The sequence below is a fragment of the Ranitomeya variabilis genome, chromosome 5 (genome assembly GCF_051348905.1).
Source record: "Ranitomeya variabilis isolate aRanVar5 chromosome 5, aRanVar5.hap1, whole genome shotgun sequence".
Lineage (NCBI taxonomy): Eukaryota > Metazoa > Chordata > Amphibia > Anura > Dendrobatidae > Ranitomeya > Ranitomeya variabilis.
The window spans coordinates 71,886,876-71,914,668 of record NC_135236.1 but is presented as its reverse complement, the minus strand read 5'-3'; the positions used below and the strand labels follow the sequence as shown (position 1 = coordinate 71,914,668).

General features: G+C 43.5%; 1 protein-coding gene across 2 annotated transcripts; it reads right to left on the bottom strand.

Annotated features, from left to right (window-relative positions):
- Positions 1-1,754: 1,754 nt before the first annotated feature.
- AP3M2 (adaptor related protein complex 3 subunit mu 2) lies at positions 1,755-27,413 on the bottom strand. Of its 2 annotated transcripts, none has more exons than XM_077262216.1 (9): positions 27,157-27,413; positions 15,132-15,450; positions 13,992-14,163; positions 13,041-13,178; positions 10,914-10,999; positions 9,944-10,077; positions 9,011-9,218; positions 8,787-8,931; positions 1,755-2,608 (listed from the first exon to the last, which is right to left on the bottom strand). In XM_077262216.1, exons 2-9 carry the CDS (start codon positions 15,402-15,404, stop codon positions 2,508-2,510), a joined length of 1,257 nt encoding a protein of 418 aa, XP_077118331.1. In that variant the 5' UTR covers positions 15,405-15,450; positions 27,157-27,413; the 3' UTR covers positions 1,755-2,507. The 2 variants fall into 2 exon arrangements, with proteins under 2 accessions (XP_077118331.1, XP_077118332.1); XM_077262217.1 differs by having other exon boundaries at positions 27,162-27,294.
- Positions 27,414-27,793: the final 380 nt, after the last annotated feature.

Sequence of the window (27,793 nt, the reverse complement as noted above, 5' to 3'; positions counted from 1 at the left end):
AAGTACCAGAGATCACAGCAATATACGTGGTCAAATACAAGCCAGAAGTTAGAGCCAGACGGGAGCAGATATAAGCGAGACGAGAGACAGTAAAACAGGTCAGAAGCCAAGCCGGGTCACATACCAAGAGGTCCAAGAACAGGGAGCGAACACTAAAACAAAGCGGGAAGGCAGGAAAGGGAAGTCACGGGAACAGAGTACATGGGCAGAGGACAAACACGGTATCAAGGGGTCAGCTGCTCTAGCCTGGAAGCATGAACTATCACTGATATTGCTCTGCAGGCCACAGCAGACTGAAATAGCTACACAGCACCCAAAACGAGGCAGAGACCTGCATGACCTGACCGGGGAGAAATAACAAGAAGCAAACCCCCGGCCTGGATCATGACAGGGACCTTTTTAAACACTTAGGAAGCCTTTGCAGGTGTTTTGTTAATTATTAAAATTTATTGAGATAATGACTTTTGGGTTTTCATTGGCTGTAAGCCATAATCATCAACATTAACAGAAATAAACACGTGAAATAGATCACTCTGTGTGTAATGACTCTATATATGAGTTTCACTTTTTGTATTGAAGAACTGAAATAAATTAACTTTTGATGATATTGTAATTTTCTGAGAAGCACCTGTATGTTCTTCGTATACACCGGAGACCAAAGTTGTACACAGTATCTAAGTGTGGCCGCACTAGTGACTTGTACGGAGGCAAAACAATGTTCTTGTCATGAGCATCGGTCCTATTTTATTGCATCCCAGGATTTTATTTGCCTTGGCAGCAGCTGCCTGGCATTGGTCACTTTGTTATCTACCAATATCCCCAAGTCTTTTACTCAATGTTTTATTATAAAGTACATAGTTGTACTTTTTTTTTTTTTACTTGGCCCAAGTGCACGGTCTTACATCTATAGATATAACCATCAAAGAACGAACACACAAGAATGATACCATGGTGCAGAAAGTTAACTCTTAACAGTTAACTCCTGTCCCTCTGGCAGCAGTTTGTTTTTGAAGAATAAACTGCGCTTTACTCGCCCTCCTCAGGTCCACATTCTCTTGGCATCAGGTATAGTCTGCAGAAAGACATCAGTGCAACAGCGCTGCAAACAAGCATTTACCTTAGGAAAAAAAAGTTCCATGATAGAAGATCCATCTCATAGAAGATTGTGATTAGAGTTGAGCGAATATGTTCGGAATCGGACGCCGAATGTTAATTTGCCATATTGGTACCCTATTTGTGTCGAATTTATGTTTGAAGATCGGTTCCGAATATATTCATTCATTTCTACTCCCATTGACTCCAATGACGTTTGGCGAACATTGCAAAAACAATATTCGGCTCATAATCAAATTTTTTAAAAATTGCTCAACTCTAATCATGATAAATAAGAGTCACTGTGAATGGCTTCGCACATCCCAGTCCATTGGCCACGACTGTGGTCCATGGCTGCTGCATAGGATCGGGAGGTCCTCACCTACTGATGTCTGCCGGTCTTCTTTTCATTAACGACGTCATTGTTGCGGCGTGATGCACATGCGATATCGTGCAAGGCTGGCTAATCAAAAGAAGAGCAGAGGACGCCGGCAGATAGGATGTAAGACGCGCCCAGGCAGCAGCCGTAGACCCTGTTGTGGCCGACGTGCGAATACACTGGCACCAACTCTAGTGATACATCATCACATCAAAGGGTCTTGATATCTGAAGGATAATAAATAATGATAACTACAATATACTACTATACACACAGAACTAAATCCTGGCAAGAATAAGTTTATTACAGAAAGGAAAATACGAGTCCTCCATTTTGAGTCCCACCATACACATATCCTAGGGCTGGTTTTACAAGTCTCCATCAGCTCCTCGTCCATTATCAGTAGTCTTAATTATTAGCTGCTTTGTCATATTGCACATTCAGTTCTGGGTAATACTAGTGCAAGTCTGGTCCTGTACTGCCATGTACACCCTTCAAGGAGTGCAAGGTACTTCAGTAGACACAGCAGAACCACACGCATAGGACCACAACACACTGCCCACTATAAACTAGTCAGTGACTCTAGATATGCCCCCATGAAGTGCTAAGATGCATGAAGATTGGTAAATTATATCCCAGTACACACATCAACTCACAAAGAAGAAAAGCTTCATATCACTTCCTCATGGGTGGATCAGCAAGCTAGGCTCCTCCCCTTGAGCCTTGCCCTCGAGGTTCCCAGCTCTGGATATGGTGGTTGTAATTGTGTGATCCAGCACCAGTTTTATATATTTCAGTAAAGTCCTGTCTTTTCTATGTATAGCTCTTACAGTAGGTGGTGTTGGAACATGGATTTATAGGGGTACCTCTCTCATATGTCTGATGACCTATACAAGACACAGCCACTACTTGTGATCTACATACACACACTGCAATCACATCTCCTTTTTATATACACAAGTACAATGTTGTAGATGCATTTGGAAACTTCACAGGTGTTGATAGAAATTCGGAGTTCATAGAATCTCATCTTGCTTTATGTTCTGACTTGGAACTTTCCAGCCTTGGTCATGTATTTAATTCCTTTGAAGGGTTTGTACTTCTCACCATACATGTCCAACCTGTTCACCTTCAAGCCTACAGGGGGCGACATACAAAAAGATGAATTAAAGGAATGACGTTCGCTTTAGATAATGATTGATTAACAAATATCGATAATAAATAAGAACATGTGTGACTCATTTTGCAATGCAGGACAACCAACAGCCTCAAACAGGAGGAGGGGGAGCTTGCCATGCTTATGCAGCGCCCCCACTGCCGCAGGGCCGAGGGGTACCCGGTACCGGGCCTCTGAGTCTCTGTTCTGGGGTTGTCACGGTGGCTAGACCCGGTCCGTGACCCTGCTGAGGGGCGCCCAAATAATAGGTATGGATGGTGGTAGTGGTGCGGTGTAGTGCCGGTCGCAGTTAATAACGAGGACACCAGGTTGCAGTCTCTTTACCTCTTTACTGAAGGCTTCTGGGTCCTCAGTCCGGAATATGGTTAACCGGGCTGCGCAAGTCCAGCCGGTCCGATGGCACCTCCAGAGTTCCCGTTGCAGGTGGAAATCTGTGCCTTCCTTCTAGCGCTTATGTGTTGTGGTCCTCCCCTGCTGTGCTTACGGGATAGTCCCCACAACTGTTGTATCTGTTCCTCGTGTTCCCTCACAACAACTCGATTCTGATGTTCTTCTGAATCTCGTCCCCCAGATCTTATGGTAGGACGCACTCGTATGACGGGAAGGCTCGGAGCTCTTCCGGGACCCTAGAGTCGCCCCTCTCCAAAGGTTGCCCCCTATGTCTGCGTAGGTGATGTAGGTGAGACAGCCCGCCTATAGCTCTCTGTCCTGCTGTTGGTTTGAAGTAATGCCTAGAGCTCTGTACTTCCTCGGCGTTCCGGCCACCGGTTATTTACGCCTCAGTAGGATGTTGCCTCGGTCTAACAGCACGACTCCTACTGGTATTTCTCCCTGTTGCGTTGATCTCGTTTCTCACTCAGCACAATAAATCTCGCTTCTTGTCCTTTCTTAGGGCACCGCCGCTATCAAGTGCAGGCGCGGTCCCGTAGCTTTCTCTCTGATTGCCAGGCCTCTGTCAGGATCCCACCCCTGACAGGGACCCTACCGAATCTTCCCCTACAACACCCTCTGCCACAAGGTGTTGCCTGGTTCCAACCCAGTCAGCGTTCTCTCTAACTTCCTGCCTAACCCCCAGTTTTACCACACTGTGAGGAGTGGCCTAATGAATAGTACCCTTAGCTCCCCCTGGAGGCCAGACTGTGAAATGTATTGGTGTATGTGATACCTGGTCAGATGAACTCCTTCAGTGCCATCAGACATACCATAGCCCCCCTTAGCGGCGGAGCCACAGTACTGCAACGACCAGGACTCTGGGGCGCTGCACTCCCCCCCGGTTAAATCCAGTACTCCTGGACTGGGAAGAAAACAACAATACATGTCAGCAAAAAGACATACAATTTTGAAAATGCAAGTACAAGTCAACTTTTTAAACAGAGCTTCCCTTTATGGGAGGTGAGGACACTTGAACGTTACAAACATGGTTAAATACTTTTAAATAACTTTACTATAAATAACTTTTCTTACCCAACCGGGTATTCTACTAAGTGCAAAATTTTGAACACTAATCCAACTTTGCCTTTAAGGACGTACTCGCTAAATCCACTAAAGACCTTCTTATATCACATATAAGGCTAATTAACATTTTTGCATTCTCCTACTTTACGTCTGCAGGACCGCCTGTCCTAATTGCTCCAGACCTACTGCCTCTCCTTTCTGTTACAGGACCGCCCCTTTCCGCCCGGGCCTACTGTCCTTCCACTACTATACACAGTATAGAACATATCATTTTTCTTTCAGTTTAAGATCACTGAGCCATCTCTGTATGGCTCCTAGGAGGACTCACTAACTAACCCCGTATGGGTTCACTTTCTGTCCTCATTCTCTAACACATTATCAAACATTTCTTACAATCAACTAGTTGGCTACATATAACTTCTTCATACATATAACTTCTTCATATTAGCATCATTACTTTTTCTTTCAAGACATTATTGCCATCTAACCATCTTAAGGCAACACTGTACATAAGTCCAAGATGTGAACATCCCCTTTAAGAGGGGACCAAGTCTCTATGAGGTAGTGCAACTTCTCAAGCCGCAAGTCCGTATGCAGCAAGGACTCCAGTGCAAGTTCCAAGAACCGTATCTTCGCAAAGAGTCCGTCTTTTATGTAAAACCAGTAGAGAGCACCTTTAAGAAGGTGCAAACTATATACAAGGAGTTTGTATCATGCATTGTTCATGATTCAGCAGTTCTTGATAACTTGTGCAAACGTAGAAAACAAACAAAAACAATAGGGATCCCGGGTCAACAAAGGGATTCCTTTAAGAGTTAACCCTGGACGGGTTTTAGCAGCAAAATAGCAGAGAAAAACAATGAACTATGTACATTCATTAAAGCATTTTTGCTTACTCTGATGGTGGCTGTGCAGGGGGTGGTCTTCGGTCCCCGGCCGATGCAACGTCTGTGCTGGTGGTTGGTCTCTCAGGTGCCACCAGATCAGCCGGTGTCTGGATTTGGAGGCTAACCCGGCTTGCAAGCTCGGTGGCTGCTACAAGGCGGACGGTGGTGATAGTAACGAGATCTGTCAAATCTGGATCAATCGGGGTCGCGGCAACAGGTGACGCTCCCTCAGGCTCACACCGGTGGACGTTCCGAGCGCACCATCCTTGTGCATTCCGGCGGCGAGTGTAGGTCACCTGATCCCCCCTTTGCAATGGGTCACCATCTCGACTGCAGCAGGGAGTTTCTACGTTGTAACTAGTAACGAAGACGTCAGTTGGGAGTCACGGTTCCTGTATGGAGCCCCAACCCCTCTTCGGGTGGAAGGCTAGCACAGTCCCCCGCTTTACCACGTCTTTCCTGTTGTGCGCAGGCTTCCTGCGTTGCGTTTTCGGCATATCAGATTGTTCTGTTCCATCTCGGTTTTTCCAGTGTTGGATCAGACATTGTCTATACTGTTCCCAAGTGAGCACAGCAAGGGTGAGGCTCTCCCCCGGAGCTCCATACGGCTCGTTCCAGGGAATGTCCCACCGGAGGATCACCCCGTCTGGGCCCACATCTATGGGTTCCCCCATCTTGGTAGGTAGGGGAGGTACCAGCTTCCCCATCACGTCGGGGGGTGGGGGCCACCCGTTCCACCGTAAAGGCGCGGTTATTGTTGCTGGGGTGAGGAGCGGTCACAGGAGCGGGATCGGTCAGGGGAGCCGGATCGGTCGGGAGAGCAGAATCGGCCAGGGGAGTAGGGGTGCCGTCCATACCTGCGCCTGATGTGATTCCACCGATGTCGATCTGTTCCGTTGACGAGGACACTGGAATCGGCTGCAGCCCGGACCGCGGCTCTTCCGGAGTGGCCTCTTGATGTGGCTCCGCCCTCCATGGCTCCGTGGCTGGGATAGGTAGGTTCGGCTCCACCACTGGCGGCTCCAAGGAGTTCAGGTCCTTCACCGGCGGTGGACGCGAGTCAGTCTCTGATGGGTGAGGGCAAGCCGGGATCACCTCGCCGTCGCTCGGGCACTTGCTGCTCATCGTCGCTGTCTGGCATTCGGCGGCAACGCATGCACCTGGCTCCGCCATTTCTCCGAGGTCGAGCTCCCTCTTCACCTCGTTCCCGCCGTTGCAAATCAGGGGGCGGTTCTCCTCTGTTGCTGGGTAGGTCGTCCTCTCGCAGCAGGAGTCGGAGGGGGCGGTCGCTACTTCTGGCGCCGCTTTGGTAGTCTCCTCCCATGGCACGCCCTTCTTCTTCCTCTGCGCTCCCTGTGGCGCTGCAATGGCGGCGACTTTTGGCGGGAACTTTTGGCGGTAAATGGCAATACACAGTCCTTGCAATAAGTCACAGTCCAAGTACAATAAAGCACAGTTCCAAGGCACACATGACCTGATTCTTCAGGCTTAAGTAGATCCTGTTCGTGACGCCAAGTTTGCAGCGCCCCCACTGCCGCAGGGCTGAGGGGGTACCCGGTACCGGGCCTCTGAGTCGGGCCTCAGTCCGGAATACGGTTAACCGGGCTGCGCAAGTCCGGCCGGTCCGATGGCACCTCCAGAGTTCCCGTTGCAGGTGGAAATCTGTGCCTTCCTTCTAGCGCTTGTGTGTTGTGGTCCTACCCTGCTGTGCTTACGGGATAGTCCCCACAACTGTTGTGTCTGTTCCTCGTGTTCCCTCACAACAACTCGATTCTGATGTTCTTCTGAATCTCGTCCCCCAGATCTTATGGTAGGACGCACCCGTATGACGGGAAGGCTCGGAGCTCTTCCGGGACCCTAGAGTCGCCCCTCTCCAAAGGTTGCCCCCTATGTCTGCGTAGGTGATGTAGGTGAGACAGCCCGCCTATAGCTCTCTGTCCTGCCGTTGGTTTGAAGTAATGCCTAGAGCTCTGTACTTCCTCGGCGTTCCGGCCACCGGTTATTTACGCCTCAGTAGGATGTTACCTCGGTCTAACAGCACGACTCCTACTGGTATTCTCCCTGTTGCGTTGATCTCGTTTCTCACTCAGCACAATAAATCTTGCTTCTTGTCCTTTCTTAGGGCACCGCTGCTATCAAGTGCAGGCGCGGTCCCGTAGCTTTCTCTCTGATTGCCAGGCCTCTGTCAGGATCCCACCCCTGACAGGGACCCTACCGAATCTTCCCCTACAACACCCTCTGCCACAAGGTGTTGCCTGGTTCCAACCCAGTCAGCGTTCTCTCTAACTTCCTGCCTAACCCCCAGTTTTACCACACTGTGAGGAGTGGCCTAATGAATAGTACCCTTAGCTCCCCCTGGAGGCCAGACTGTGAAATGTATTGGTGTCTGTGATACCTGGTCAGATGAACTCCTTCAGTGCCATCAGACGTACCATAGCCCCCCTTAGCGGCGGAGCCACAGTACTGCAACGACCAGGACTCTGGGGCGCTGCACTTAAACCCCTGAAGGACCAGGACATTTTCATTTTTGTGCTTTCTTTTTTTTCTCCCCTTATTCAAAGAGCCATAACTTTTTTTTTTTTTTTTTTTAAAGGCCAATATAGCCATGTGAGGACTTGTTTTATGCGTGACGAGATGAGCTTTTGAATGATACCAGCTGTTTGATCAATTGAACTTGCTTGGGTCACTGCCATTTCACTATGGTCCTACCGCTGCATTACACAGTATAATTATATTGATACCAAACATGAATAGTTTTTGTTTTATTTAAGTGCTGAAAAAAAAATTCTGAAATTTGTAATAACACAAAAATTTTGCTTGTGTTGTCATTTTCACACAGCCACACCTTTTTTTTTTTTTTTTTTTTTTTTTTTGGGGGGGGGGGATATGGGACTGTTTGAGGATTTATTTTTTGCATTCTGAGGAGAGATTTTTCTTGATATCATTTTAGGATAGATACGATGTTTTGATCACCTGTTATTTCCTTTTTTGCATTACGTTTTTGCATTGGCCAAAAAACTGCAATTCTGGCAGTTTGATTCTTGATTTCCTTTTTACACAGTTTACTGATCATATTAATTTATTTTATATTTTGATAGAACGGATGTTTATGAACGTGGCGATACCAAATATGTGTATTTTTTAATAGAGGGAAAAGTGGGGTGAATTAACTTTTATACATTTTTTTACTGTATTCTTTAGTCCCCTTTGGGGACTTGAACCTGTGATCATCTGAAAGACACGAGCTCGACTTGCCAGCCCGCACCAAAGACAGGAAGTCTGTCATAAGTCGCTAAGGGGTTAAGCTTTCCACAAAGTTCAGCTGTTTTTGGAACTTAATTCTCCCCACTTTCTCCTCCCAATTGCAATGGTCGTCCTAAATTGCTAAATTGGGGGTCATTGGATTAATATCATAAATGTTGTTATTCAAAATACCCAACTTTTATTATATATAAAAAACTAATAAAAAAAAAAGCTGTTTTTTTTCAATATGGAACAACCTTAAGATGTCTTAGTGTCCTTTTCTTTACGGAATATTTCACGTCTTAAAATAGGATTCAGTCAGAAAAAAAATATTTGTTGCCTTTTGAGAAAAAGGTCATTGACCCTTAAAAAAAAAAATAAAAAAAATAAAAAGTCACAAACCAAAACACATTGGCGGACATTTATTACTGCGGGTACCCAAAAGAACTGGATTGGGCTTTGTAATTTAACATGCCCAATCTTATTTTTTCTTCTCCCGAGAGGGGAGTCAGGAAGCCCCCATGCACATAAGATTGCCAAGAGATTTGTGTACCTGAGATGGCGAGCTGCTGGATCTTGAAGTTAAGGTTAAGTGTTGGGTTCTCATCAGGTTTCGAGCAGCCGGCTTGGAGGATCATGGTTCCCTTCAGGCTTGGCAACTTCTGAGGATTAATCTTTCCCACCTCCCATGACAATAACTAGGAGACCAGACGTAATAATGAGATCACTACACGTAAAACATGACATCTCGATATTCAGGAATATTGCACAACTCACCTTGGTGACGGGATCAAATACGTATGTGCCTTGGGATGGGGTCAATGTCATGTTCAGGACACCCTTCGGCATCTGACCGGTTACAGTCACACCCTCCACGGTCTTGCCCATACTCTGCTTGGGTCCTAGGGTGACTTCAAAACGTCCAGAGCTGCTCCCTTCCCGAAAACTGATCCCATGCTTCACATAGACTGGAATGGCCACCAGGCTGCAACGCAAGACCAATCAAATGCCGCACAATGAGACGACCCGACAGAATGTAGAAGCGCCAAATAAGTCGTGAGTGCACGTCTGACCAACAGTTTATGGCCGGGAGAGGTTATCCAGGATTACAAGACACAGCTGCTTTCTTCCCAAAACAGCGCCACAATTGTTTATAGGTGGCGCCTGGTATTGCAGCTCAGTCTCAAAGATAAATGGGGCTAAGATGCGATACCATACATCACCGGTAGGCAGAGGTCACACAGTTTTTGGAACAAAGCAGCTGTTTTCTTTTTAAACCCTGGACTGCACCTTTAAAAATCCAGTTTAGATCTCTAGGACAAGTATTGATCTAGAGAATGAAGGCTCAGCAGCTCTGGTGTAGCACTGTATCCCCTGCACAGTGCGGCTCCTGGCGACCATTGTGTGCAGGGAACTGCAAACAGTCACCATTCACAGCTGTTCCACTGCACAACTGACTGGCTGGGATGCCGCCACCGTGCAGGCAATGCCGCCACCGTGCAGGGAATTCCTGGTGAAAAGTATGCAAAGAAACACAAGTGCTACATCCCCTTCATTCTCAGGATCAGCGGAGGTCCAGAGGTCTGCCAACCACCGATGGCACATTTTAGCTAGATACTTTAGAAGATGGGAATACTCCTTTAATGTACATCTATTATATTATAGCTGGGGGGAGCCTTTCTGAGAATAAACCATTTTTACGCTTCTTACTTCTGGGCGCTGACATGATAAGACAGCAGTCGGAAGTTCCCATCTGGAGGAATAAAGGACAAGATCCGTTCCGATTCCCAGCGCTTAAAGCGCACACAGGGGTGGAAGCTCACATCGTCCAAAAGACGAGGATTCTGCAAAATCATAAAAACAAGATATATAAGTAAATTAAATAATTACATTATCCCAGTTAGGTTTCCTCCTTTGGATGCTCAATACATCCATGGCCTAAATATTGCACCGGTTATCCACCCTCTCAGAATTTTTTTTCATACATAAATGCATGTAACTGGGGCTAAGAATCATTTTTGCAATTGGATTTGTGTTCTCTATTACTGGCTGCAGAAAGTGTTACCTGAGAATCCATCAGTCAACTCAGTATTATAGTATAGTATAGAGATATAAAGATATGCATCGTTTTCTCTGTGAGATATAGCGCTACATTTTTATGCCACTGTCATATTGTCTTTTTTTTTTGCTGATGTTGGTGGAAAAATAAAGGAAATGATTGTTTGTATTTCCCATTTTTTATGACCATGCAAGACCACTAACATACATTTAAAAGTCTGTTCTCCGTACAGTAAAAATATTTATATATATATATATTTTGGACATTTTTTAAACAGCAACTTAGATTGACAGGGGTACTTTCTTTTACCTGTTATTATTTTTAAATTTATTTTTCATTCATTTTATACAGTGTACCCCTCATATGATCACAATAAGATCTGTGTGTGTGTGTATTTAAATATTTTTTATTTTCATGCGATTTCTCCTGTAGCGGAGGCTGGTATATTAGCCCCAGTTACAGGGGAAATGCAGCCTATTGGTTAAAAGGCTCAGACGTTGGCTTACCAGGACATCTTTAATAGATGGTGCTAGCGAGATTAAGCATTCTCTTTCACCCTATAAAAGAGATAATCTGCAAATCGAGGGGCTCTAAATTTGTGTCCCCTACAGACCACCCTACCATAAAAGACAACGTTAAATCCGGCATCCCACTCAGCTTTACGCAGGCGTCTATCACACCCTGAATCTCTGCAGCCACCGTGCAACCTGTAGAGAAGAAGGAAAAAAAAACAATTAAATGTCAGCCACGAGATGTGTACAGCTTTCCTGATAACATTGGTGAAAATGGCGTGCTCGCAAATCCCCCGATCCCCTGAAGAAGCGTTCAAACCCCTTTGGCATGGCACTTAGAATCTTGTACGGGTTTTGTTTTTTTTATTTAAATGCCAAAAAAAAAAAAAAAATTAAAAGAATTTGTTTTAGTAGCCGTTTTCCAAGAACCGTAATGCTTTAATTTTTCGGGATATGGGGCTGTGGGAGGGTTTTATTTTTAATGGGGCAAAAAGAGCGGGTGTTTTGAACTTTGTTTTTTATATTTTTTTTTACGGTATTTAATAGTCTCCTTAGGGGACTTTAAACTGCAACTGTTTGATCACTTGTACGACGGGCTGGCTTTTACAGGAAAATCGTCATGACAAGCATGGGCGCACAGAAGAACGTGACCCTCTGCCGTCGTACAAGTACGTCATATGTTGTGAAGGGGTTAATGTAATCTTAGAAACATCTGTGACTTATTAGAATTCCATTCTGAACAGATTTTTACCTGAAAAGCGAAGCTCTACCTTTTAACTTTGTGTCATTTTATGTCCATCATACCGTATGGACTCATTTTCAAAAAACATTTTAGTTGTGAAAGCCCAGGTTTCTTTTTTTTGGTGCAAACCTCCAATTCCTATGCATATATGCAGAAGTAGAGGATATAGACCCCTCTGTAGGAGTCATTTTTTACTTCAAATGTATGTATTTTTTTTTTTTTTTTAAGTTCTTGCATTAGGGGTTTTATTACATATTGTGTACCGATTGTTATCTACAGCTTCTATGTATCACAGTACATAGCAGAATGCCTTACCAATGAATCCATCACTCTCCTTGTCTGACAACAAGGTCTGTAGCTCTTATTTCTATTCTGAACCATCTTCTAAGCTGATTAATGGCCAGATGAAAGTTGAACTTTAATTTTGTCATACTGTAAATCTACGAAGAAAATGATTCAGGAGAAGAGAGATAAGAGCCACAGAATGATGAGTAATTCGATTTACACCGCCCTGGTCTTGTTCATTAAAACAGTTGGTCTTAAATTCTGCACCCAGCACCTTTACAAGACCCTGGAATATCATGGTGCAATGTTCTTCATGACATTGTGCGGGGCCTAGTCATTAGACTTCTTGTAACATCGTGACGTTGAAGGCATAGTTAACACCACAGACAACCAGAGCTGAAGATGCCAAGGGCAAAAGTGAATTCTGGCTGCCAAAGTTGATCGTTATAGACTAGTTACAGATGTTGTCGTCAGAAGAGCTCACTGGCTGATTCACTGGCAGATCATTTTGTTATGTACAGTGATACATAGAGGCAGTAGAAGAGAAACGGTCCGAAATTTTTAATGTGACCCTATTGAAAAATGTATTGTCAATCAAAAATGCATGAAGTTAGGTTACAAAAATACCTAAATAAGTCCAAATACTCTAAATGATAAAATGATAACCTTTCAACTGTTTATAGTCACTACTTTGAGAATCTTACTGCATACTGTTATTATTATTGGGTTCCTACGGTATACAGTAGGCTTCAATTTTAGGCTACTGTATACCTTTGTGGAGAATTTGAAACAATATATATATATATATATATATATATATATATATATATATATATATATATATATATATATATATATATATATATATATATATATTTATTTATTTATTTATATAAAGCTAAATCTCCTACCACTATAAAAAGGTCTCTCTGGGTCTAAGCAATAGAAATAACCAAATAACCATAAGATCGCATTCGGATGCCCATATATATATATATATATATATATATATATATATATATATATATATATATATATATTTTTTTTTTTAAGGGGGGGACCAATATCACATTTATTAAGGAACATTTGCGCTGTAGCTCCTTATTATATATTTTTGTTTCTGTATTTTTTTTTCTATATTTCTCTTCAGTTTAATAGACTCATACTAGTTTACCAGGCACGCAATATATCATCAGAGGATTTGTTTACCTGATTTATCAATGATGGCGTCTATCTCTTCTATTACATCAAAGTAGGCCTCATTGTTGGTATATTTCACCCCTGTTCTTCTCCATGGAACCACTGAGAGTTGTCCTGTCGGGAGCTGGTCGCCCACATTTGAGCTGCCTGAAAACAAAGGCAGGTTCAATTCAAGAATCACTGGCATAATGGCTTCCTGTTAAAGGGATTGTCCACTTTTTTGGTAACTGCAAAAGAAACCCTAACAGATGCTGCGCATTGGGCTGACATAATTCTCCCACCAAAACCACCATACACATGCATGCTCGGTTAGTCTGAGTGTGCATGTGTTTTCAATAAAAAAATTAGAAAAAGCTGCTACCAGACATCTCTGGCAGCAGCTCATTTCCCGGGACAAAAGCATGGGACATTAAAGTCTAACATGCCGATCCTTTTTTGTCCTGATATTATCTGTCCAGAAAGAGTCTGAAATCCTCCATACACATAAGACAGGCTGCCGGTCCCTCCAAAATCAACAGATTCACCCAACTTGCTCGAATGTGTATGAGGGTCATCTAGTCAAAACAAGACACCTGCGGATGTTAATGGGTGGGGGGCCGTCTGCTAGGATCTGATTGTTAGAAGGGGATTTTTTTTTTTTATCCGCTATGTGGCACTTTTTTTTCTCTGTTACAAAAAGAAGCGGCAGGTCCCACTGCTCTATTCATTGACTATGGGTCTGTCGGAAAAAGCCGAACATAGGTTTCGACAGCCCCATATGCAATGAATGGAGCAGCAGTCAAGCATTCTAAGGGGAATAACAATGCTCCGTTGTGTCGATCAGTGCGGATCTCAGCGGTCGGACCCCCACAGGTCAATAAGTTATCACCTATTCTTTGAATAGGTGACAACTTGCTTTCACCGGACAACCCCTTTAAGTATGTGTAAAGCCCCATGTATTGATATAGATCTGATTGTTACCTGTAATGGTGTTCACCACACTTCGTAGGATGGTTGGAGGTTTGATCAGCTCCTTTAGGATGTTTGATTCAGTGGCAAGTGGGAATCCATTATCCAACATCTCCTCGAGGACCTCGTAGACCACCACAACATTTTCCTTAATGACGGCTTCCGAGCAAGACCCAAAGTAATCCTAATGGGAAGAATAGGACAACATTATATGGGGAATAACCTAACGCCTTTTCAGAGTTTCTTGACTAATTTCACCATTTTTGTCTAAGATAAATAGCATTAAAGGCTTCTCGCTACTTTCCATAACCTTCTTACGTTAATTTTTAAAGGTAATCTGTGACACTGAATGCTACGTCAGATCTGCCAGCAGTATGTTATAAAGCAGGAAGGGCCGATCAGTTTGATATATGGGTTTATGGGAAAATATTCAGTATAACTTTTTTATTAACATACCCATTTCTATGCTTAGGAGTCCAATGGGCGGTCCTAATCAGTGACTGACAGCCTTCCCTCTATCAGAGTGTAGAGATATCCATCACTCGCTGATTAGGTCCGCCCACTGGACTCCTAAGCATGGTAATAGCAGATACGGAAATAAATAAAATACAAATTATGCTGAATCTTTGTTAGGTTGAGAAAGTCAAGGCTGGATTATACCGAGACTGCAAATTTTTTTGGTCCCCACAGAATAATTCACATAAGGGGGTCACAATTAAAACCTGGGCCCTCTCAACTGAGCCGTGTCAGGTGATATTATTAAGGCACCGTTTGATAAAATTACTTTGGAATTGTATAACTTTGTTATATGAGCATTTCGGTGGAACTATCTGTGCACTGTATGGCGGTAATATTGCAAATTTTGTACAATATATTGTAAAGTATATTTTTTGGTATTTTACCTCGAGTCTGAGCTAGTCTTCTATCATTCTCCTTCCTCACAAAATAAGAAAAAAATCCCAGCACAATGTATTTCCGCAGAGCCTCAACTTTTTTCCGTCATGGGGAGAAAAAAAAAAAAACGCAACCTCTTTTGACGACAAACTCCACATGACAATACTGTTGCAATCGAGTCCGCAGAACGTAAATTCCTAGTATCTGTGGATATTACACTAACAGGAATAACAGAAGTCATCGAGAATAAAGTCATACCTGAAATGTGTCGACCACGCGGTGAAGGAACTCGATCGCAAAAAGTGGCGGCACCTCAGTTTGGATGACGGCCACAAAAAATATGGCGTGCCTATAAACACTGAGTAAGTAGTGGTGAGGTGTCGGGATGATGGGGGGAACATTTTCCGCCTCGGATGCCCTTTCTTGTGCCTCAAAAAAGTAGTCACAGACGGAACGGGATACGACGCTCTTCCAGTGTTTCTCTAAGAAGATGTCACCCGAAGGGTTAATGAGGAACAAGCTGTGAATCATGGTTGGCGATGGACACCTTTAGAAGAGGAATGATATTTTTGGGTCCCTGCAGAGGAAATACAAAAATACTTTTAATATCAATTAGACAATTAATTTAGGGCGAAGTCACATAGAAAAAAAAACATTTAACTTTAAAAGGGTGTTCCATAAACCAAAAAAAAAAAATCAAACTGCTTGCCTGAGGAGGCAGACACTTATATACCCCAAGTGAATGGAAAGGCAGTACGAATGCTTGACTGTGATAATATCTTTGTTACTTCAATGCACCTTTACAGAGGTGAAATTTACCATAAATTTGTCATTTAAATTTGTATTTTTAATACCTGGTGTAAATGCTGCTGTTCTCTGGAATCTGGTACTGTTTTTCTTTTGTTCCTGCGCCTGTCTGTTCCTGAGATATGGCCTCCTCTTTTACATAAATCTAGTTTTGTTAGACAAGGGGGAGTGTGTTGTGAATTTACTTTTTGCTCCCTCTAGTGGTTACTAGTTTTTTGACTCTGGTTTTTCTGTCATTCCTTTTATCCGCACCTGGGTCGTTAGTTAAGGGTGTTGCTATTTAAGCTCCCTGGACCTTCAGTTCAATGCCTGGCAACGTAGTTATCAGAGCTAGTCTGCTGTGCTCTTGTCTACTGATCCTGGTTCCAGTTATATCAGCTAAGTCTGCCTTTTTGCTTTTTGCTATTTTGTTTTGGTTTTGTATTTTTGTCCAGCTTGTTCCAAATATATATCCTGACCTTTGCTGGAAGCTCTAGGGGGCTGGTGTTCTCCCCCCGGACCGTTAGACGGTTCGGGGGTTCTTGAATTTCCAGTGTGGATTTTGATAGGGTTTTTGTTGACCATATAAGTTACCTTTCTTTATTCTGCTATCAGTAAGCGGGCCTCTCTGTGCTAAACCTGGTTCATTTCTGTGTTTGTCATTTCCTCTTACCTCACCGTTATTATTTGTGGGGGGCTTCTATCCAGCTTTGGGGTCCCCTTCTCTGGAGGCAAGAAAGGTCTTTTGTTTTCCTCTACTAGGGGTAGCTAGATTCTCCGGCTGGAGCGTGTCATCTAGAATCAACGTAGGAATGATCCCCGGCTACTTCTAGTGTTGGCGTTAGGAGTAGATATATGGTCAACCCAGCTACCACTGCCCTATGAGCTGGATTTTTGTATTCTGCAGACTTCCACGTTCCTCTGAGACCCTCGCCATTGGGGTCATAACAGTTTGCCAGGCCAGTATTAAATGTTTAATGCATTGCAGAAGAGGGATTATAAGAAAGAAGATTCTGAGTTTTTTTTTTTTTTTCTTCTTCCCCTTTACCTCAGAGTGGCTATGCTTGCTGCAGACATGAATGTCCAGACCTTGATTACAAGTGTGGACCAGCTGGCTACTCGTGTGCAGGGCATACAAGACTATGTTATCAGTAATCCTAGGTCAGAACCTAAAATACCGATTCCTGAACTGTTTTCCGGAGACAGGTTTAAATTTAGGAATTTTGTGAATAATTGTAAATTGTTTTTGTCCCTGAGACCCTGTTCATCTGGAGACTCTGCTCAGCAAGTAAAAATTGTTATTTCGTTCTTACGGGGCGACCCTCAGGATTGGGCTTTTTCGCTGGCGCCAGGAGATCCGGCATTGGCTGATATTAATGCGTTTTTTCTGGCGCTCGGTTTACTTTATGAGGAACCCAATCTTGAGATTCAGGCAGAAAAGGCCTTGCTGGCTATGTCTCAGGGGCAGGACGAGGCTGAAGTGTACTGCCAAAAATTTCGGAAATGGTCCGTGCTGACACATTGGAACGAGTGTGCACTGGCCGCTAATTTTAGAAATGGCCTTTCTGAAGCCATTAAGAATGTTATGGTGGGTTTTCCCATTCCCACAGGTCTGAATGATACTATGGCACTGGCTATTCAAATTGACCGGCGGTTGCGGGAGCGCAAAACCGCAAATTCCCTCATGGTGTTGTCTGAACAGACACCTAATTCGGTGCAATGTGATAGAAAAATCGCAAATTCCCTCATGGTGTTGTCTGAACAGACACCTGATTTAATGCAATGTGATAGAATCCTGACTAGAAATGAGCGGAAAATTCATAGACGCCGGAATGGCTTGTGCTACTACTGTGGTGATTCTACACATATTATCTCAGCATGCTCTAAACGTATAGCTAAGGTTGTTAGTCCTGTCACCGTTGGTAATTTGCAACCTAAATTTATTCTGTCTGTAACTTTGATTTGCTCACTGTCGTCTTTTCCTGTCATGGCGTTTGTAGATTCAGGTGCTGCCCTGAGTCTTATGGATCTGTCATTTGCTAAGCACTGTGGTTTTACTCTTGAACCATTAGAAAATCCTATTCCTCTTAGGGGTATTGATGCTACGCCATTGGCAGCAAATAAACCGCAGTATTGGACACAGGTTACCATGTGCATGACTCCTGAACACCGCGAGGTGATAAGTTTCCTGGTTTTACATAAAATGCATGATTTGGTTGTTTTAGGGCTGCCATGGTTACAGACCCATAATCCAGTACTGGACTGGAAGGCTATGTCAGTCTCAAGTTGGGGCTGTCGTGGTATTCATGGGGATTCCCTGCCTGTGTCTATTGCTTCTTCTACGCCTTCGGAAGTTCCGGAGTATTTGTCTGATTATCAGGATGTCTTCAGTGAGTCTGAGTCCAGTGCACTGCCTCCTCATAGGGACTGTGACTGTGCTATAGATTTGATCCCAGGCAGTAAATTTCCTAAGGGAAGACTGTTTAATCTGTCGGTACCTGAACATACCGCTATGCGTTCATATATCAAGGAGTCTCTAGAGAAAGGACATATTTGTCCGTCTTCTTCCCCTCTTGGTGCGGGATTCTTTTTTGTGGCAAAAAAGGACGGATCTTTGAGACCTTGTATTGATTATCGGCTTTTAAATAAGATCACTGTCAAATTTCAGTATCCTTTACCGCTGTTGTCTGACTTGTTTGCCCGGATTAAAGGTGCCAAGTGGTTCACCAAGATAGATCTTCGTGGTGCGTACAACCTTGTGCGCATTAAGCAAGGTGATGAATGGAAAACCGCATTCAATACGCCCGAAGGTCATTTTGAGTACTTGGTGATGCCTTTTGGGCTCTCCAATGCGCCTTCAGTTTTTCAGTCCTTTATGCATGACATTTTCCGGAAGTATCTGGATAAATTTTTGATTGTTTATCTGGATGATATTTTGGTTTTTTCTGATAATTGGGATTCGCATGTGGAGCAGGTCAGGTTGGTCTTTAAAATTTTGCGTGAAAATTCTTTGTTTGTCAAGGGCTCAAAGTGTCTCTTTGGTGTACAGAAGGTTCCCTTTTTGGGGTTCATTTTTTCCCCTTCTGCTGTGGAGATGGACCCAGTCAAGGTCCGAGCTATTCTTGATTGGACTCAGCCCTCGTCAGTTAAGAGTCTACAGATGTTCTTGAGTTTCGCTAACTTCTACCGTCGTTTTATCGCTAATTTTTCTAGCATTGTGAAACCTTTGACGGATATGACCAAGAAGGGCTCCGATGTAGCTAACTGGGCTCCTGCTGCCGTGGAGGCTTTCCAGGAGTTGAAACGCCGGTTTACTTCGGCGCCTGTTTTGTGCCAGCCCGATGTCTCACTTCCCTTTCAGGTTGAGGTGGATGCTTCAGAGATTGGAGCAGGGGCCGTTTTGTCGCAGAGAGGCCCTGGTTGCTCTGTTATGAAACCTTGTGCCTTTTTCTCTAGGAAGTTTTCGCCTGCCGAGCGAAATTATGATGTGGGCAATCGGGAGTTGTTGGCCATGAAATGGGCATTTGAGGAGTGGCGTCATTGGCTAGAGGGTGCTAAGCATCGTGTGGTGGTCTTGACTGATCACAAAAATCTGATGTATCTCGAGTCTGCTAAACGCCTTAATCCGAGACAGGCCCGCTGGTCATTGTTTTTCTCCCGCTTTGATTTTGTTGTCTCGTATTTACCAGGTTCAAAGAATGTGAAGGCCGATGCTCTTTCTAGGAGCTTTGTGCCTGATGCTCCTGGAGTCGCTGATCCTGTTGGTATTCTTAAAGATGGAGTTATCTTGTCAGCTATTTCTCCGGATCTGCGACGTGTGTTGCAGAGATTTCAGGCTGATAGGCCTGAGTCTTGTCCACCTGACAGACTGTTTGTCCCGGATAAGTGGACCAGCAGAGTCATTTCCGAGGTTCATTCCTCGGTGTTGGCAGGTCACCCGGGAATTTTTGGCACCAGAGATCTGGTGGCCAGGTCCTTTTGGTGGCCTTCCTTGTCAAGGGATGTGCGGTCATTTGTGCAGTCCTGTGGGACTTGTGCTCGAGCTAAGCCTTGCTGTTCTCGTGCCAGCGGTTTGCTCTTGCCCTTGCCTGTCCCTAAGAGACCTTGGACACATATCTCCATGGATTTCATTTCTGATCTTCCGCTATCCCAGGGCATGTCCGTTATCTGGGTGATATGTGATCGCTTCTCAAAGATGGTCCATTTGGTTCCTTTGCCTAAGCTGCCTTCCTCTTCCGATCTGGTTCCTGTGTTTTTCCAGAACGTGGTTCGTTTGCACGGCATCCCTGAGAATATTGTGTCAGACAGAGGATCCCAGTTCGTTTCCAGATTCTGGCGATCCTTTTGTAGTAGGATGGGCATTGATTTGTCGTTTTCGTCTGCTTTCCATCCTCAGACTAATGGACAGACGGAGCGAACCAATCAGACTTTGGAGGCTTATTTGAGGTGTTTTGTCTCTGCTGATCAGGACGATTGGGTGACATTCTTGCCGTTGGCTGAGTTTGCCCTTAATAATCGGGCTAGTTCCGCCACCTTGGTTTCGCCTTTTTTCTGCAACTCTGGTTTCCATCCTCGCTTTTCTTCGGGTCATGTGGAGCCTTCTGACTGTCCTGGGGTGGATTCTGTGGTGGATAGGTTGCAGCGGATCTGGAATCATGTGGTGGACAACTTGAAGTTGTCACAGGAGAGGGCTCAGCGCTTTGCCAACCGCCGCCGCGGTGTGGGTCCCCGACTACGCGTTGGGGATTTGGTATGGCTTTCTTCCCGCTTTGTTCCTATGAAGGTCTCCTCTCCCAAATTTAAACCTCGTTTTATTGGGCCTTACAAGATATTGGAAATCCTTAATCCTGTATCTTTTCGTCTGGATCTTCCTGTGTCGTTTGCTATTCACAATGTATTTCATAGGTCCTTGTTGCGGCGGTACATTGTGCCTATAGTTCCTTCTGCTGAGCCTCCTGCTCCGGTGTTGGTTGAGGGCGAGTTGGAGTACGTGGTGGAGAAGATCTTGGATTCTCGCCTCTCCAGGCGGAGGCTTCAGTACCTGGTCAAGTGGAAGGGCTATGGTCAGGAGGATAATTCCTGGGTGGTCGCCTCTGATGTTCATGCGGCCGATTTAGTTCGTGCCTTTCATGCCGCTCATCCTGATCGCCCTGGTGGTCGTGGTGAGGGTTCGGTGACCCCTCACTAAGGGGGGGGTACTGTTGTGAATTTACTTTTTGCTCCCTCTAGTGGTTACTAGTTTTTTGACTCTGGTTTTTCTGTCATTCCTTTTATCCGCACCTGGGTCGTTAGTTAAGGGTGTTGCTATTTAAGCTCCCTGGACCTTCAGTTCAATGCCTGGCAACGTAGTTATCAGAGCTAGTCTGCTGTGCTCTTGTCTACTGATCCTGGTTCCAGTTATATCAGCTAAGTCCGCTTTTTGCTATTTTGTTTTGGTTTTGTATTTTTGTCCAGCTTGTTCCAAATATATATCCTGACCTTTGCTGGAAGCTCTAGGGGGCTGGTGTTCTCCCCCCGGACCGTTAGACGGTTCGGGGGTTCTTGAATTTCCAGTGTGGATTTTGATAGGGTTTTTGTTGACCATATAAGTTACCTTTCTTTATTCTGCTATCAGTAAGCGGGCCTCTCTGTGCTAAACCTGGTTCATTTCTGTGTTTGTCATTTCCTCTTACCTCACCGTTATTATTTGTGGGGGGCTTCTATCCAGCTTTGGGGTCCCCTTCTCTGGAGGCAAGAAAGGTCTTTTGTTTTCCTCTACTAGGGGTAGCTAGATTCTCCGGCTGGAGCGTGTCATCTAGAATCAACGTAGGAATGATCCCCGGCTACTTCTAGTGTTGGCGTTAGGAGTAGATATATGGTCAACCCAGCTACCACTGCCCTATGAGCTGGATTTTTGTATTCTGCAGACTTCCACGTTCCTCTGAGACCCTCGCCATTGGGGTCATAACAGGAGTGGTCCTTAACTCTTCTCCGTGGGTATGTTTGGGAGGACCACACCTTTTTGGCTAACATAGCTTGATGTATGTACAAGAAAGAGGAGGGCATATCTCAGGAATGAAGAGACGCAGGAACAAGAGAAAAACAGAACCAGATTCAGGAGAACAGCAGCATTTACACCAGGTTTTAAAAACATAAATCTGTACACTAAGGCCGGAGTCACACTAGACCGTAATACGGCCGAGTGCAATGCGATAAAAAAAAAAATCGCATAGCACTTGGCCCAATGTTAAACTATGGGGCAGCTCCTATTATCTGTTTTCTCGGCAGTATTCAGGATCTGAGTGAAATCGCAGCATGCTGCGATTGTCAGCGTATCTCGGCCGAGAATCGACAATGAAAGTCTATGGGGGTGAGAAAAAAAATCGGATTACACACGGACCATCAGTGTGACTTGCGAGAAATACGCAGCGGTGTTCTATAGAAAAGCCGGCAATTCAGCGCAGTCTACAGTAAAATCACACTGACAGGTTAGAATAGAACAAATTATATATATATATATCGCTAGATAGGGGAAAATCTGGGAATTCAATTGCCGGCTTTTGCTATCTCCTTCCCAAACCCGACATGATATGAGATGGTTTACATACAGTAAACCATCTCATATCCCTTATTTTATTACATATTCCTGACTACTAATGTTAGAAGTGTATGTGTGCAAAATTTGGGGACTCTAGCTGTTAGAATAAAGGGTTAAATCGCGTAAAAATCTGGCGTGGGCCAGTATATATACTGTATATATGTTTTTACTAATATTTGTATGGGGCATTGGATCCATTCTATGTCTGTTTTGCAAGCCGGGGAGAAAATATCGTCGTACGGATGCCATACGGATGACACACGGATAATTTGATGTGAGGAAATCGCATCCTCGCACTGCACACGGATCACTGTTTTGCAAACATTTGTGCGATTCTCGTCCGTGTAAAACGGACCTTATTTTTATACGTTGTGTGTGTCCCCAGCCTAACAAGAACAGATTTGTACACAGTGAAGAAGGGGCCATATCTCAGGAACGGAATGGAGCGGGAACAAAGAAAAACAATGCTGTATTGAGGAGAATAGCAGCATTTACAACAGGAATAAAAATTACATATTTATGGTGACTGACAGGTCCTCTGTAATTAAGAGATGAATGATTCACTGTTCCCTATAGGCAGTCTCAAAATATCCAAAATGGAACAAAGGGTCAGACCATCTTTCTTTACTACCAGAGGCTGAGAAGATGGAGGAGGACTAAGTCCATCTGTGTCAGGACGGCTTTTCTTTGCTTGTAACCAATAAATAGTAATATGCATTAGCTATGTGCAGGCAAAAGTTTTTGAGGATTTTTTTGATCGGGTGCGTTACAAAAAACACCTGAAAAATCGCTAGCAAAACAGTTGGAAGAATCTTCCAATTCATTTCTATTGTTCATACGTTCACCTTGGTGGGAAAAACAAAACAAAGTGCGTGTCACTTATTTTAAAAGGGAATCTGCTCCAAACAAGGCACTGTCCAAAAGGCTACAAAAAAAGTGTCAGAAAAAAAACCTTCCAAAAGGATTTATGTTCACAGTTTTTTTTACATGGATTTTTCAGCCAGAAAAACACATTTGTAATCACTGCTTCAAAAAAGCATGTTTCTTTATATGGTTTTTTAGGAAAACACTTTTTTTTTATCCCATTTTCATGCTTCTTTTGGGACATTTTTCCTGCTTGATTTCACATGGGTTTTTAATTTCAATACTGTGTGTGTTTTTTTTGGTACATTTCCTCTTTAAAAAGCGCATCAAAAACAATTTTTTTTTCTTTTTTTTTTACACTTGATAAAAGATGTGGCGTGCGCCATTTACTCTTTCGAATGAATGGGAAGAAAGCAGTATTTTAAAATGCAGAGTCCACACCCAAAAGTTTGCCAATGAACTCTGTGAGCATATCCAAACTCTTCCGAATCACTTCAGGAAAAGAAAAACTTCTCTAAAAATTTCTCAAATAAGTGGTTTTCCATTTGAAAAACTCATAGTTTTTAAATAACTCAGTCTTCACATATCCTTTGGGATCATGGCAGAACACCATTTGGTAACAAACAATAAGGCTACCATTATAGTTCCCATGGTTACCCACCTTTCCTATGGACTCTTAAATAAACGATGCAAGACCACAATAATATGCCCACATGCCATTCAATCCTGGAGGAAAGCTAGGAGATATGCACCTGATATTCACAACAAACACATGCGAATGGAGCCTGGGAGTAGTAATGGCAGCCATTTTTGTTGTCACCAACAGACATGTTGTGTAATTTCCTGCATCCCACGGTATTTGTGCATCGTGACTTTACACAAAAGCCATAGGTTTCTGCATTTAGCTGCTTTCGGCTGTCCAGCAGCTCTGCCTGCGCTTACTCTAGTCCTAAACTGCTCTGTTAATGTCAAATTACCTCAGAGATCAGACTCCATTTTGTGCCTGTAAAATTTAACAGATTGCTCTACCTTTTAGTAGCTGAATGAAGGCAATTTTGCACATTGACTAAAAAAAAACAGCTATAAAAATTGCACAACACTAAGGAAAAATAATAGGAATATTTTAACGCAAATTTTGTTAATTTTTCTCAATGTAAGCCAGGTAAAATATTTGTGGAGAACTACTTTTAGTACAAAAATTGTATGCTCTGTAACCATGTCCTTTTAAGCCCTTTGTGATCGGGCAATATATTATTTTTTTGCCCCCTTCTTTCAAGAGTCTTTCTTACTTTTCCGTAGATATAGTCATATGAGGGCTTATAAACACCATTCACTTTACCATACAATGTACTGGGGGAAAAAAAAAATCCAATTATAGTGAAATTGATAATAAATTTAAAAAAAACGCAATATAGTTTTTTTGGACTTTGTTTTTACGACCTTCACTGAGCTATAAAACTTGCTAAATGATTCTTGAGATCAATACGATCCTTTTGATACCAAACATGTATATATTTTTATTCAAGTGGTAAAAATACTTTCTAAAAAGTTTAAAATATTTGCTTGTGTCACCAATTTCCGAGACCATAACGTTTTCATTGTTACGTCGACAGAGCTGTAAGGGCTTGTTCACACGTTCCTTTTTTTCCTGCGGATTTTTCAGCTCCTGTTTTGGAAAAACCGCAGTGCAAAACCGCGGTGGTTTTCACTGCGGTTTTTTGTGCGGTTTCTACTGCGGATTCCACTGCGGGTTTCCAGCTGCACTTTCCTATTGGTGCAGGTGGAAAACCGCTGCGGAATCCGCAGAAAGAATTGACATGCAACTTCTTTTTTTCCGCAGAAAATCCGAGCGGATTTTCAAGCGGAAAAACTCAAAGTGGGCACAGCGGTTTTTGTTTTCCATAGGGTAACATTGTACTGTACCCTGCATGGAAAACGGCTGCGGATCCGCAGCTGCAAATCCGCTGCGGATCCGCAGCAAAAACCGCAAAGTGTGAACATAGCCTAAAAGGGCTTTTTTTGTATGGACTTGGTCACATTTCTGTGGATACCATTTTGGGGTAGATAAGTTGATTGATCGCTTCTTATCGCTTTTTTGCGGTGTTGTGGCGACAAAAAAAAAATGCAATTCTGGCATTTCAATTTTTTTTTCCTTTTTCCTACATTTAACAATCGTTTCAAATAATTTTATACTTTCATAGGTTGGACATTTATGGACACAGCAATAAAAATATTTCTATTTTTATTTTTATTTGTTTTTAATGGGGGTGGGGTTGATTTGAATTTTTTTTTACTTTATTTTCTGGGGGACTTGCACCTGTGATCATCTGATACTGCAATATATGTTATAAGGTACCAGAGTATTGCAGTATATTGTAGAAAAAAAAACAAAAAAAAAAAACATTCTCCTCTGAAGTCTACCCACAAAAAGACCAAAAATGCAGTGACGGGGGCTTTCTCAGGCCACGGCTGTTATGACAACACATCAGTTTCCCATGATAGCGCCGCACATATACGGTAAATGTTATATATTTTCTGCACCAAATACATAAGAATTCATTTTACGTAAGTGTGATTTTTTTTTTTTTTGCATTCAATTGCCCGTAACAATGCACGAAATAGATATCACTACAATTAAAAGTTATTCCCTACTTACTGATCGATGGTGGCCCGACCTCTATGGCCATCACTGATTATGAGAAGAGAGTTCTGCAGAGGGGAGGCAGAGATGAGCATGCTCGGCAGCCTGCAGTCCTATGGACTATAAATGGAGCGGAGATCGAGCATACGCACCATCGCTCCATTCAAGATAGGGGATAGAGGAGAAGACTCAATTTTGAGAATCTTCAAAAAGGGATGGCTATAGTAAAAATACCCCATTTAATCTAATTAAAACGTAATCAAAGGAAATATTGCCATATATTATGATCAAATGCCAGATTACAGGAATTATACTGTATATCGATCCTTCCCCATAAATTCTGACAAAACCTCTTTTTATAGACATAGGATCCATTTTCATATGCAAACATTCTGGAGAGGCGACTATGTACGAAGGCGGCCAACTCAGTTATATCTGGAGATGCTTCAGTCATGAGACTTCCCATAAGAAGTACTCCGAAGAATGTCAGCGACTGTAGCACAACAGGAAATGTGGATGATTATAACGTTTTAATACATTGGTCTAGTCCAGGGATGTCACACAGAGGGCCAAAATGAAAAACTTGGACAAAGTCGTGAACCAACCAGTATATAGTATATTGGGTCCCACATAGTCCTCCATACAGAATAATAGACCCCACAAAGGGCTCCATACAGTATGTCCCTACATAGTGCGCCATACAGTATAATGGCCCCACACAGTACTCCATAGTGTATAATAGCCCCACATAGTCTTCCATACAGTATAATGGCCCCACATAGTGCTCCATATAGTATAATGGCCCCACAAAGGATTTGGAGTTCTTTTGTCTGGCCAAATAGAACCACCATGCGGGCCAGATTTGGCCCACGGGCAAGAGTTTGACATCTATGGTCTAGTCGGATATCAGTGGGGGAAACTGAGGCTTATATGTATGGTGTCAGAATCAAGTGAATAAAATTAATACCGCCAGATAATGCACTAAATTAAAAGCCACATCAGCAAGTGAAAAGATTATGAATGCATACATCCACCCCTATAAATAATTGTACGTATATTACATACTTTCCACATGCCTCTTTGAGGCCTTATAACACTTCCATGCATTATTTAAGGCCTCTGTATTGCTACATAATAACCAAACGGTAATAAGAGGCCATGAAGTGAAGCGGTCAACCATAGTGCCCAATTCACACATGCTACAAGGGTGGATACATATATGTGCGCCCAAAACAGTATGTACATGGGCTATGCACAAGATATAATCAGGATTCCAAGCGATCAGTATTGTGTAGGTAGTATGTAGCAGCATATGGCCACCCAAACCCCTTCCTGAATTTTGGGACTCTGCAAGGTGCCATTATAATAATGCAGTAAGTAAGGCCGGTTGTATGGAGAGATATGGGTGATCCTACCTTACCCAGGACTCCGGTACATTGGATATAATGTCAGCCTCATTTAGTGCAGCTCCTTCCTCTGTATCATATGATGCTTCCTCCCATCAGGCAGCTCAGCTGACCTCCTCCTCCTCCTCCTCCTCCTCCCACAGTAGCAGCAGCATTGTGTGTACAGGGGAGGAGACTGCTTCACTGCAAGGATCTAACACTCACTGCTCAGCCTGTGTCATCATTTTACTACTGTTCCAAAATGTCTGCACATTGGCAATGCATTTACAACCTCCCTTGTCATGGATTGTATGAGATAACTATAAGCGCCTAGTAAAGGTACTGTCACACTCAGCAACTTTGCAAAGAGAACGACAACGATCCGTGACGTTGCAGCGTCCTGGATAGCGATCTCGTTGTGTTTGACACGCAGCAGCGATCTGGATCCCGCTGTGCCATCGCTGGTCAGAGCTAGAAGTCCAGAACTTTATTTCGTCGCCAGGTCGGCGTGTATCGTCATGTTTGACATCAAAAGCAACGACGCCAGCAACGAGCATAGGGGGCGTTGCAGCGTCTCCTTCTAGCCAGTCGGTACACTCCGGCTGTTTGACATGGAGCTAACGACCAGCGAAAACGATAAGTGAGTCACCGTTACGTCACTGGATCG